The sequence below is a fragment of the Pelmatolapia mariae genome, linkage group LG12 (assembly GCF_036321145.2).
Source record: "Pelmatolapia mariae isolate MD_Pm_ZW linkage group LG12, Pm_UMD_F_2, whole genome shotgun sequence".
Lineage (NCBI taxonomy): Eukaryota > Metazoa > Chordata > Actinopteri > Cichliformes > Cichlidae > Pelmatolapia > Pelmatolapia mariae.
Genome location: NC_086237.1, coordinates 656,786 through 670,248, shown reverse-complemented (window position 1 = coordinate 670,248; position 13,463 = coordinate 656,786). Strand labels below are relative to the sequence as shown.

Here is a 13,463-nt window from a genome sequence, read left to right as displayed (position 1 = left end):
CTGGTATTCAAGCATGTGGCTTAACCCTTTAAACCCTAACCTAATTTACCCCTTAAACCAGGGATGGGGAACGCCAGGCCTCAATGGCCAGTGTCCTGCAGGTTTTAGATGCGTCCTTGATCCAACACAGATGGTTTAAATGGCTAAATTATCTCCTCAACATGTCTTGAAGTTCTCCAGAGGTCTGGTAATGAACTAATCATTTGATTCAGGTGTGTTGACCGAGGGTGAGATCTAAAACCTGCAGGAGACCGGCCCTTGTCCTGCGGGTTTTAGATCAGAAACACACATTTTTATGAAACTAACACATTAACTGCACCAACATGTGGTTTAAAAAGAAAAAGAGACAACCTTCATGTTTACCTTTTTTATTTGACCTTTTTACATTTATGCACACTGAGTCATTTTTATTACAGTTACTTCAGCTGCAGCTGAAATATTGCATATTAAACAGATTCGGTGCCAGCTCGATGATTATTCGTACATTTTTTTTTTTACCCAAACAGTCGCAGAACATATCGATTCGTCATGGCTTGACCGACACTGCATCAGAGGAACAATCATCTGAAATAAATACAGAGAACATGAACCGTTTTTCCACACAAAGCTGCAGAAACGAGCCTCAGACTCTGCAGTCCTGAGCACAGATGATTTAGATTTTACCATGTGAGATAAGTAAAAGTAAAACTCTAGCACAGAAATAAACAGTGTTACAAGAAATAATTTACACAGGCAGTTTCCAAATTCCTATGTTCAAAAGGACAAACCAGCGTAGGGAACAATCATGTCTTCTTTCCTTCACACACCAGTCTCGACCTGGAAATCTGTTTAATTTTGTTCATAGCCACACTGTAGACTACCTGATGAATGAGAACGGAAAAAACCTAAAGTAATTCAAACATATGTGGATGAAATTAGAAGACTAGCTGCATGAATATGTGCAGATTTCTCCTTTAACCGTACTCTGAAGATGTGACTTTTTTGTTCCTTAAAAATTACAAAACAAGATCAAGTGTTTCAATGATATTGTTGTTGCAGTTTGTCTATTTCACCACTAGAGGCCAGTAAAAATGACAGACCTTTAAGAAAGAGCAGATTTGATCCACAAAAGCAGCTCTGTTAATGATGGAGTCAATTAAAAACCCACTCACAAGAATTAACAGGTTCAGGTACAGGAAGCTGAGTGACCACTACAAGACCTGGCGGTGGTTGTCTTCTCGTTTCTGGTCGCCGTCCTTCAGGAGCTTTTACTGTTCAGTGTTTATAAGGCTCAGCGTTAAGACCCTCGTGGTTGAGCGTGGCTCTCTCCATGCGTCTGTACCAATATCTCACTTTGGTGTTCGCCATCATGTCATCAAACGCCTGCAGGCCCTCCATCACCCTCAGGACTCCAAACACTGACTGTAAAAGAAGAGCACAGGTGCAAAGCCTGAAGATTAAAAATAACTTTTTTCCTAAAGTTTACTCACTGTTAAAATTGTGGATGCTTGTATGAAACATGTCCAGAGTTTCAAATAATTAGGCAATCCCTGTGAGCCAAAAGTTCAGGGACTGGTCAGACTGGTCGAAATGCCGTATTTCAGGGTTTTTTTCTGCTCTTGGATCTCTGTGATGTCATAAAGGAGTGGATATAATGGACTGTATACTGATGGACATAGTGAAGCCATTTTGTCGTGTTTTTAAATTGGATGCTAGAATTGTGAGGCGGATCTACATGCTTATTGGCTAATGGTTGTCAGTCACACAGTAAAGTGTTCCATCCAGTGCTATCTGCCTGGTTTTGTTGCATAAAGTAACTAAAATAAACATACTAAAATTGTGTAATTAAAAAGTGTTACTTTTACAGTAACAGTAAACATTATGCTTTAAAACAAGCACAAATACAAAGAGTAACTTTCTTGATGGCACTCAACACCAGCAAGAAAATGATCCTTTTGAACTACAGATGTTTAAAGGAAAGTACACACATTTTTGTACACGTAGAACAAACTGGGCACCAATGCAGCGCCTCCATCTGGGGGAGTGTAACCAAGTTATTTTTGTAACTGTCCTTTATAGATGGTCTGCAAACACATCACACACTGTGGCTAGCTCTCGCTTCTGGGGGTTAAGACTTAGTTTTAAAGTTATGGTAAGGCTTAACTTAGTGGTAAGAGGCTTGAGAGGGCAATAATGGGATTGAATGTCCTCACAATGTCAATCAAACCAACATGGATCAGCGTGTATGTAGGCCCCGCCCCCAACATGCAGCGTGGAGCAGACAGTAGTCATCGCAGGGGAAACGCTGATAACAGAAACCAACTTTTAGCCAAAATAAGATGAGAACAGCTCATCCACACAACATTAAACTTGTCACAGCACTTATTCAGCTCATCAGCATCACACCTGCCGAGTGTAAGTGAGGTGGAGCAAATCAACAGCTGGAGATACACAACGAACAGGCACATGGACAAAATATTAGTAATCTAGACCTAAAATTTGTATTTGTGGCCATCAGTGCATGCTTTTTAAACATCTACAGAACAAGATGTATTTATTCAAGCACCTGCTGACCATTACAAGAAAACAGGTTTAAGTTGCTTCAACACTGGCTTCACTTTTCAGACCTGTAAACTACCTCTTTCTATCTCTATCAGTCTGTGGTGAAGCTTTAATCAGGCTAATTTATGTACATTCAATTAGTAACAAGCCTAAGTTGGACCCTGGACCAAGCCTAAGCTGAACCTAAGTTGCGTTTCCTCACCAGGTCTGCCAGGTTGGGCTGATCTCCACCCATGAACTTCCTATTCTTGCCAATGGCTGCCACCCAGTCGTTGACAGCCTTGTAGAGATCCTCCCTGACGTCGTCCTGCAGATTGTGTCTGTTGGGTCAAAGGAGTGAAAATTAATACCTCACGTCCCCAAAAACCTTAAAATTACCAGAAACACGATAGCCTGTTATCTAACACCACGTACCGACTTTTCAGCCTTTTGGAGATGACAAACATGGCCGCAGCGCCAACATATTTGGCGAAGAAGCCTTCAAAAGTACCAAACTTGCCCTCGCGTACGATATAGTCGAAGGAGGCCAGGGCCTCGTTGGTGGTTCGGTACACGTTGGGAGATATGAGGTGTACGAGCCAGTCGTCAGCCCACTGACGCCACTTCATCTCCTCTCTGAAATCAGAGCAGAAAACATTTACGATCCACAGAAAAGATGGAGTCACGGTCTGATGCGGACCACTTGACTTTAGTTTGCAGAAAACTCCACCACCACATTTTCATGCAGATTTAAGATTTTTCCTTCCAACAGATGCTCATCACACAGATCTTCATTAGAATGATGAAAACAGAAATCTCCCATTGCTAAAAGTAGAGACTTCATATCAGCTGACCAATCACAAGCCTGAGAGCAATAACGCTCCACAGACTTTGGGTTACACCCACGTGCCACCTTTCAAAATAAGAGTCCACTAATAATTGTGTGTGAGAAACAGGGCTTGGCTTACTTCTGCATTTCCTTCTGTGGGTAAACTGCGACGGTCTCGCCCTCGCTCAGCATCAGCCAGTACTTGTTGTTGTACTCGATCACCTCCTTCCCCCTGTCATTCACCGACTTCATCTCCGGGTAGCAGCGAAGGATGTCGGACATGCTCTTCTTCCTGCAAAAAAACCCCCAAGGTAAAGATTTTTTATTTTATTTTTTTTTAAAGAGGGCATAAATTTAGATATTTTATCTTTAAGAATGGAGTCCAAATAAGATCAGCTCATGCAACCTGTGTGAGGGCACCTGTCAGTCAACAAAGTGATGCCTCCAACTCAATTATCCAGGTGGATGAGCCCCAATAAGAACTGTTATGAAGAGAGAAACTATCCACTATTTTTTGACAGGCCGCAATATATTTCTAGTGTACTGTTTGACCATTTAACACGGGGCGTCTACAGTGACGTGCTCACTTTTGGGCTTACTGATGCCATTTCAAGACAAAAACACTGAGCTGGATATAAATCACATCCAAGTGTATTCCACACCAAAGGAAGTAAGGATGAACCATTAAATGATGTTTTTACAATTAGTTTTAAATAACAGCACACTTGCTGCAGTGGGTCACTTAACCCCCCCCCCCCAGAAAATTTACAAATGTTTTTCTTAAAATATTAACCCAAGCATCCAAACTGTGAGGCTTATTTAAATTTATTGCATTGGTATTTCTTTGGAAAGGAAAATAAGAAACCTTGACCTCAGAACACGAGACCAAGGATTTAACTAGTCGAATAACAATCAGCATATTTTCTAAATTCTAATATTTTCTCAGTAAAATATAGAAATAAACTTTAATTTTGTCACATACATCAAGTACAATAATAACATTATAATAACATTTTTTAATAACAAGACTTTTAAAATTGTTTTTTCTGCATTTTAGTTTTAATGCTCTGATCAGGGTGGGAAACCACAGAGTTTCACACCTGAGATTTTATAGATTATTTTACTCTATCAAATTATTTCTCAGAGCTTTATTTGAAGTGATTAACAGAAAATATAAACAAAATTCCTCATGAAATAACAAGTGAAGGAAGTCACAACTTACTTGTTGACTAAATAGGTCTTGAGCGAGCTGATGATGACAGACGAGTCATTCAGTTGCTGCAGATTTAAAAAAGGAAATAGAGCAGGACATGATGGTTTGAAGGGTTTCACAGGAAAAACCGGCACATTTTTTAGGTACTTAATTAGAGACTAGACAAAGGTTTCTTTTCTTTTTTTTGTGGACATGCTTTTCTTTATTTTCTGTCATACAAATTCTGTGAGTAAGTAACTCCTGTGAGGCAGAAGCCCAGTCCTCAGACTGCTCTTAGTGTTGGGATTTTAAGACAATATCCTTAAAATAATATAAAATATGTAAATTGTGGTGAGTGAGGGTTATGAAGGTATGCCAGAAATTAAAATCTTTCTGAATGTTTGACAAAAACATAACAAGTCTTAACTTTGTTCTTTCAACAGTCCCCCCCCCCCATCTCAGAGGTTTAAGATGACATCAAATGTCTTACCACCTCACCATCCACCATCAGGATGGGCACCTTTCTGTAGGTAGACCACTTAATCTCCTTCCTCATCACCGGGTTCACCTCCACGATCTCATACGGCAGCCCGTGGTAGTCCAGGAAGGCTCGCACCTTGCTGCAAAACGGGCAGGTCTTGTACTGGTACAGGGTCAGCTTCAGAGCGCCTCCTGGAGCCTGGAAGGAGGCAGCAGAGCAAAGGAGAGTGCTATGAGGCTAAAGTATGTGGACACTTAAGAGCTGCCACCCCCAGCTTGGCAAAGGGCCGCTAAAAAGAATGCAAGCTTATTTTTCTGTCCATCTTTTATACTGTCTATGGATCTGAAAGAACTAATACTGCTCCACAACAGGCTAACGGAAGCTGGCCAATCAAAAGAAAGTGGGCTTTTAATAAGGGGTGTGGGGCAGGAGGTGTTTAAGGAGGCAGGACCTGAATATAGCTACTGAGGGGGAGCATGAGAGACCAGTATGAGATAAGGATTATTATGAACTGTGAATTATGCAAAGCTAGTGGTGCTTGATAATGTGATAATACTGCTTATAAATGCTGAATTAAACCTGCAACACATTGCAGGTGGGTGAATAGAAGAGAATACCTTTTATTGTCACTATACACATGTACAATGAGATACAGAGCGTCTCCTACTCAGTGCAGATGTGTGGGAAAAGAAAGGAGGGTGAGGTGCACAATTCTGCGGCACTATATAAATATGAACAGTATTCCAAAATATAAAATGTACAAATATACAAAGGGGGGGGGGGGGAGATACTTGAGAACAGCCAAACCATGTGCAAGAACACCTCAAGGCTTCAAGAGCAAACGTTTGTGAAGCACAGTGACTGCAAAGGTTTATTGCTGATGGCTATTACAGATAAAGCGGATCCAGGCCCAGAGTTTGGAAACGTTTGCAGACACACAGACAGCAGTGATCCACAGCATTTCTCCAGCCACTAACAGACCGTAAAGCAGACCGCCTGTAGTTCATGCAGAGCAGATCCAGTAAAAGCAAAACGTTACAGACAAATCTGTAAACTTAATTTTAAAACTAAACAACAGCGCATTTTGAAAGCTTTTATTGTGTTTCTACTCCAGTAGAAACACAATAAAACGCAGTATTCAGAAGAAGTGGCAGGTGTCCGCAGCAGCTGGGGTCTGACAGGTGACCCGGGCTGCACACACCTCAGGAAGGTGAGCCTACTGCAGGCAGACGGTGATGATCAAAGACACCCACTTACCTCACTGACCTTCCTCTCCTCCTCGGCCAGGTGCTGCTGGACGGACAGCTTCACAGTCTGATATAAACCCAAACCTCCACCCAGCAGGAAGGCGCAGCCCAGCACCCTGCCTCCCCCTTGGCGCACACCGGAGAGCAGTTTGGACCGGAACCCCGCTCCGCCGGTGCCGTACGCCCTCCTGGATCCGTGCGCGCCCACATTCCCCAGCAGGTAGGAGAAGAAGCCGGACCGACGGGCTGCTGGAGACTCCAGAAAAGACAAGCCGACCTTACTGAGTGTTCTGGCGCAGGAGGCTGCCATGTTGGCTTTACATAAAGTCCCAGAATGCACCACGAGGGATAAAGGGTTTGGGTGCCCTGAGCTGAGCCTGTCAGGATGTGTGCCGCCCCCAGTGGCGCGCAAAGGCAAAACCTGAGAAAAGGTGCAATAAAAAGGGAACCAAGGGGGTAAAAAGACATCAAATAGATGCAAAACCGCTAAATGATGAACAGAGAAAGGCAAAATCACCACAAAGAGATATAAAATAACTGTAAAGAGACAAAAACAAACAAACAAGCAGATAAAGTTAGAGAGGTCAGGTTGAGATGGTTTGGACATGTGCAGATGAAAGATGGTAACTGTACTAGATAAATGATGTTGAATGTGGAGCTGTAAGACAGGAGAAAAAGAGGAACACCTCAGAGGAGGTTCATGGGTGTAGTGCAGAGGGCACGCAGAAGAAGATGCTGGGAATAGGGATAGGGTGAGATGGAGACAGATACAGATGTAAAACCAAGAGATGCAAACATGACATCATCACAGACCTCAGAGGACCACAAAGACCTGCAAATTACAACTACATGGAAAACAACAGGACGCGAAACCGCCATAAAGAGATGCTAAAAATAACTAAGCGGAGACTAAGAGTCACTGCAAAGATGGAAACAATAATTAAATTGGAAAAGCAACCATAAAGAACATAAAACAGACACAAAGAGATGCAAAATGATCTAAAACTGATACTGAATAACAATAACAAAGAGATGCGAAAAATCCCCCCAAAAAACAAACATTAAGTGATGCTAAACAAATAGAGACACAAATTAATCACTAAGAAATGCAATATGTCGAACGAAATGGAAGACAACCATAAATATCTGGTTACAATGATGATACCTTTTTGTCTTTTTATTTTGTTTTGCTAATATTTACATTATTCCTTATTCACCTTTGTTTTACTGAGCTGAATGTTTTTGTTTTTGTGTGTGTTTTAGCTGCTTTATGACAGGATTTTTCTCAACTTTTAGAATAAATTAAGTATATCTATTTCCAGACCTGTGAAATATCACATAAATTAAATTGAACTGAACAGTAAATAATATTGGACTTCTGACGACTTCTTTGCAGTTTTAACACAGACATCCACTAGCCAAGTTTGCCCCTTTAAAGGGCTATTTCCGGCCCTCGTGCCATAGGTTTTACACGACTTTGTGTTTGGATCGTCGTTGTTAGTTTTGTTTTATTTTAAATAATTCATAAATGTGTTTTAAATGCAAAATATTTACATAATTGAACTGAATTGAATTGAATTGCATTGAACTCCTGTGTTCAGGAGCGCCTGTTTTGCCGTTGATGCGTCGGTCTACGTGTGGTGCATTCAAGAGCGTCGTTTTTCCGACTTTCTCTGTGTTTGCAGCAGCAGCAGCAAAGGAGCGTCCTGTTGCCCTGCTGAAAGCGGAGAATCCCCATCAGCCAGCAGCGGCAGCAGTACCACCAGCATCATCCATTTACACTGGTCGAGCCACTTCGCATCCTTCTCCGCTCGGACTCTCCGCTCCGCTGGGATGCCGCCGTCGAGTAACGGCGGCAGGGATTCGCTCGGGAGCGCCTGCGCTGGAGGACTCCGTCCCCGTGCGGTTTTTGGAGCGTGACTGGGATGAAGGCACGAGGAGACAAATAAAAATCTGATCATAGCCGGCTAACGCTAGCACGCTAACGTTAGCTGCCCGTTTTCCCCTCCCTGCTCACTGACCGATGTGTTTTCCTCCATGAATAAACACTCCTTTAATGCGCCCCCCCTTTTTTTATTCTTGCGAAGACATGCTGGAGTCACCGAGGACATTTATCTCAAGGATAAAACATCGCAGGGGTCTCCTAACCTCCAAAGGGTAACGCCAGTTAGCCATTAGTACCTTTTATTTTTTACATTTTTCTCGCTCGTCCGTGGAGATGCTGGCTGAGGAGGAGTGTGTCTAGCGCTGAACCAGAACTCGCATGGATACTCACTCCATGAAGGTCATGATACTGAGAGAATGATCATGCTGGAAAAACAGGTAAGAAATCAGCACAGAGCCGTGAAGTCAGCGGGTTCATATTTAAATGCACACCTGAGCTCATTTGCGTATAGTAATTAGGCCTACATGGGGCGCGTGCTGCACCCCTGCCACAGCTGGGATCTGATAGAAGTAACGGGCTGTAAAGGTGAATTTATGCAGGTGATCAGCACATTTTTAATGATAATAATCCCCCTCTCTCTCCTTCTCCCCGGCTTAAAGTCTGCCTCTCTCTGCCACTCTCTCTCCTGCTGCTCTTTAAGCCATAGACTGTATATAAAGATGTAAGACATAGCATTTACAATAATTAAATGTGTTTTTAATTTTGGGGGGATTAAATTTACAAGACATTATCAATATTGTGAAGCTAGGGTTGCACGATTGCAAAATTTTAGGTCAATAAAGACATTTTGTAAAATAATTAGGACCTAAATCTGACCCCCTCCCAATCATTTATTTATTTATTTGTTTGTTTGTTGTTATTAATTCCCTCTTGTGTGACTGGAAAAAATAGATCTGTACTATATTATTTGTTCGAGTCACCAGTAATTATGGTATGAAAAATTCTAAACATCTCACCTACCCAACTGAAATGGAATTTCTTCACAGATACAAAATTTTGTTATTGTTAAATTAGGTCCATGTTAAGTATGTTGAACATGACGCTTGGAAAAAAAAAATACAAACGGTGTATTAGTGCTGGGCGATATGACGATATATATCGTGTGGACGATAGAAAAGTGTCTATCGTGCCATTTGTCTTCTATCGTTTCTATCGTTTCTAACCCGAATTTTACAAATTATTACATAAAATATATCATTAACCCTTTACAACCGGTCAGAGCAGGCACACTCCGTTTTCCCTAACTATTTTTAAATCCCTGTAGAACTGTAACCACGTAAGGTAGTGCAATAATGTTTTTTTTTTTTGCATATGAAACCGTAGGAGTTGTACTTACATCTTATTCCATTAGCTTGCCCTAGGTCACGGTTTTCTTCCACATATAGCTTTGCAAAAATTGCATAAAAAGCACTTCCAGCAACAAAAACATAATATTCCAGACTTGCAGCAACAAAAACATAATATTCCAGAAACAGGCTTTGCCGATCCGATCAGCTGTTCATAACACTTCCTAGTTGGAATATAAGTCAGCGCGAACTATCGCATGACGTCACTTTCGCGGAAAATGTAGTTTTTTAAGCTTCAAAGTCTATGTTGGTGTTTTTAAAAGTCATGTTTGACTTTATGCTCTTCTGTATCGTTTCTGGGATGCTTAGAAGTCAAATTACACTGTTGGAAATAGTTTATTTTGATGCACATGCTGTTTTTTTGCAAATTTGCATTTATTTATTTTCATTTATATATAAAAATTTGTGTATCTCAAAAATAAAACTATGAAGACACTCAAAATAAATAAATGTAAAGATAAGCTCTGGCGGACTTGGTTCTATGGTAGGTCTTAAAGGGTTAAATAGCCTGTGCAAATATATTAGTGTTGTCTTCTCACTATACATACTCTGAACTTTATGCAAGAGAAAATAAAGTATAAAAATATGGTATTTTTCGCGAAACTGTCTTGTGGTTTTGCAACATGGTGCTGCTTTACATGCACCCGGATTTGCGACATACTTTACAGTAACTCAAAACAAAGACTGCACCCTCTCCACTCGCTGTTTACAGACTGCATACTTTCCAGATGACCACAGGTCAGGTGGTATATCGTGATATATATCGTTATCGTGATATAAAATAATTCATATCGTGATAAATATTTTTTCCATATCGCCCAGCACTACGGTGTATGTAACGTTGCATTTGCAGAGGGATGATGAACATAATGTAGAAGACAAATCAAAATATAAAAACATTTTTTTTAAAAACACATGTTAATATTTGATATATATATATATATATGCCAAGTTCTGTTCAGATTGGCCCACCTGGCACATAAGACACATATACCACATATCTTACAATCATTATAGCAGGATTAGAGATTCACCAACTGTGGAATCATAGATGGATACCAATGTTTTTTGACAGATATCGGGTTCTGATGCCAATATTTTTTTCAGTCCCTTTTGGTTTTCAGGGTTACCCTTGTTTCAGGGAGGCAAATTAATTATAAACTATTAGGGATGCACCAAATTGTGAAATTCTGGCAGATACCAACAGGCAAAAATAATAATCCAAAGTATATCTAGTTGTGATACCAGCATTTTTTTTTCATTTTTTGTATTAATATTTACATTCACCTCTGTTCTATGGAACAAATCTTATAAAATTTTAGGAAGTCACTGCTTGTTAAACAGGTCAATCCTAATAAATAATATCTGATGTTTTTTTCTTTGTTTTCTTGTTTTTTATTCCCTCCCATGTGCCTGGGAGAACAAATAAATCTTCATTATAAAATATTTGGGATGCGCTGATTGTGATTTCTGTGCAGATATTTTATTTAGCTCGTGGCGATACCAATGTATTTTTTCTTTCTTTTTTTTGTGTTATTTATGTTCACTCTTGTTCCAGGTAAACAAACAAGCCCTCGTGCTGTAATGTGAAATTTTTGGCCAATACCAACATTTAAAATAGCAGTTTGTCAGGCATCCGCTCCTGATGCCGCCATTTTGTCTTTTTTATTTTGTTACATTAACTTTTGTTACATGGAAAAATAAATTGTTATTGTACAATGTTAGGTATGAATTGAATGAAGTCCTGGATGGATAAAATTGTTATAAAATACCAATTCAACCAATATTTTTTCACCACTATGTTTATCTCCAGTAAAAATAAATAAATAAAAAAAATAAACAACCAAAAAATAAATAAATAACTGTCCTATTTTTAACAGTTTTTCAAACAAACTGACAAATAAATTAATTAAATATTGAAGGTTTAAAGTTGGAAAATTGATAAAAACCGAACATATCTCAGTAGATTCACTTAAAATGTTAAGTGACAAATATGAAATACTAATAAAGACATGTCTGTGGTTACATTATTGGCCAGAAATTTCACGGAACAGTTTTTAAAACTAGTAGGCAGATGTTTGTTTGTCTCCTATGCTTATAAACTGAAGTATGAGTTATTTTCAGTGATAGTTTTCTGCTTGTTGTTGCCTCTTGGTACTTGCTTCAGGAAATGTCCTTCAACCAATAGAACTCATAACCTTATCTGTCCAAGAACGGAGGGCAGGAGGTGGTGTTGACGGGATGTTGGTGGAGTTACTTCCTCTTGTTTGCTTCCATAAACAGAGCGTTAATGATACATCTTACCGTCAGAGATGTGAGGAGGTGTGTCTGATTTTAATTCTTTCAGTCACTCAGTGGGAAGTTAATCAGTTTCCTTAAATTGTTCCTGTTGATTAATTTTGTCTTTGCAGTGTTTACTCTCCTGGTGTCTAAAGGCTTGAGCTGGAAAATCTGAATTGTATGCAGGTGTTTGTGTTACTTTTTGAGGACAGAAAATTTTGATATCAGATCTCCTCCTTTTTCTTTTTAAACGTGCCTGTGTTGCTAGCTGTCTGCTTGGCCTCACCTCCACTAATTTAAGTCACTACCTCTAGATTTGAAGAATCCATTCATCCATTTGGACTATGTTTAATGTATCAGTTGCTGCCTTCCAAATTTAATTTGTTGGTAGCCTAAATGCCAACACTGAGGCTTTAAAATACACATAACCAATAGGTAATGCCACTCATTGGGATTGTAAAAATATTTTATGATTCTAATAATGGTATAAAAGTCAGTCAGTTAAAACCAGTCAGCTCAGAGAGGCCCAGAGTTTGATATAAACTTTGGCCTAAAGTCTAGCTAAAAAGAGTATGTTGGGCAAGTTGATAGGACGCTTGCAGGCCTGTTTGGACTTGTCGGTGTTTCCATTAATTATAGTTAGAAGCACTGTTTTCAGAATCCAGGAAGCATATTAATTAGTCTCAATAAGCCGTGTCATGTTCATTATCAGGATTAAATATATTTTGCAGCTTCCCGCTGATTTAACTAAAAGAAAAAGCCTCTCTTTTAGTGGGAGAGTTTGCCGTGATTTGATGCTATCATGGTATTTTCTTGTCTTTTCTATTAAAAATCCCAGCTCATAACTGTAAAACAGGGTTACAGCCTCCCTGTGTTGTTTCTATAATTTTTCCATGCTAGAAATCATCAAGTAAACCCGATGAATCTGTGTCAAAGGTCACTGCTGAGCTTTGTCTGCGAGGCGAGCAGGATGGATGTGAGGCTTCCCACCGCCTCCGTTCAAAGGCTGCGTTTAACCCTCAGCTCACGGTGCCTGGATTTTACTGTAAACACCCTTATTCTTCTTTGTCTCCTCCATGTAAATCCTGCTTCCTGCTGCTGGTATTATTGATGTTTATCTGCGTTTGAAACATTTATTTGCACTCCCAGTTTTGGTTTTTTTGTACTATTGTAGGAATCGCAGATAAAGCTGTAAGCCTCTCTGTCGCTCCATTTTCTGCACAAACCACTCCATTCTTGAAGCTTGACTTCACTCCAAGCATATCGGACTTCTTTGTCTGATGGAATGTGACAAGAATCAGACTTTTTTTCTCCAGTTTTTAGTCCTCAGGGTTTTTCTTTTCTTTTCTCCTTTTTTTCGTTTATGTAGAGGAAGGGCTTGTCCTTGAAATCTCTTTTCTGAAGAAGCCTTTTTGCACTGCTGGGCAAAGTGTATGAATAGTGTTGCAAAGTGCAGGAGCAGTGTAACATTTCCACTCGTTGATGACACTTGTTTTGCCCCACTCTGTTTTTGTTCGGTCAGCAAACAGCTCGAATTTTTGTGTCAGAGCTGCCAACATTTGTCCACGTTTGTGACAGGATTAGATTTGAGTGTGTAGACACTGTAATCATTTGCAGGCGTGT

The 13,463-nt window shown here is 40.0% G+C and overlaps 2 protein-coding genes across 3 annotated transcripts in view; one reads left to right on the top strand and one right to left on the bottom strand.

The window, feature by feature from the left end:
* Positions 1-359: 359 nt before the first annotated feature.
* Positions 360-6,608, bottom strand: ptgesl (prostaglandin E synthase 2-like). Of its 2 annotated transcripts, XR_010095276.1 has the most exons (8): positions 6,280-6,608; positions 5,032-5,220; positions 4,572-4,627; positions 3,489-3,641; positions 2,956-3,156; positions 2,744-2,861; positions 1,152-1,401; positions 360-564 (listed from the first exon to the last, which is right to left on the bottom strand). XR_010095276.1 is itself a non-coding variant. In XM_063489547.1 (7 exons), the coding sequence occupies exons 1-7, from the start codon at positions 6,577-6,579 to the stop codon at positions 1,255-1,257; spliced, it is 1,164 nt and encodes a 387-aa protein (XP_063345617.1). In that variant the 5' UTR covers positions 6,580-6,608; the 3' UTR covers positions 360-1,254. The 2 variants fall into 2 exon arrangements, 1 of the variants encoding a protein (XP_063345617.1); XM_063489547.1 differs by having other exon boundaries at positions 360-1,401.
* Positions 6,609-7,979: 1,371 nt separating this feature from the next.
* LOC134638459 (ral guanine nucleotide dissociation stimulator-like) overlaps positions 7,980-13,463 on the top strand; it is a 60,045-nt gene continuing 54,561 nt past the window's right edge. The window contains exon 1 of the mRNA XM_063489099.1: positions 7,980-8,591. Within this exon, the coding sequence (XP_063345169.1) occupies positions 8,571-8,591 (21 nt within the window). The 5' untranslated portion in view covers positions 7,980-8,570. The remainder of the gene's footprint in view (positions 8,592-13,463) is intronic.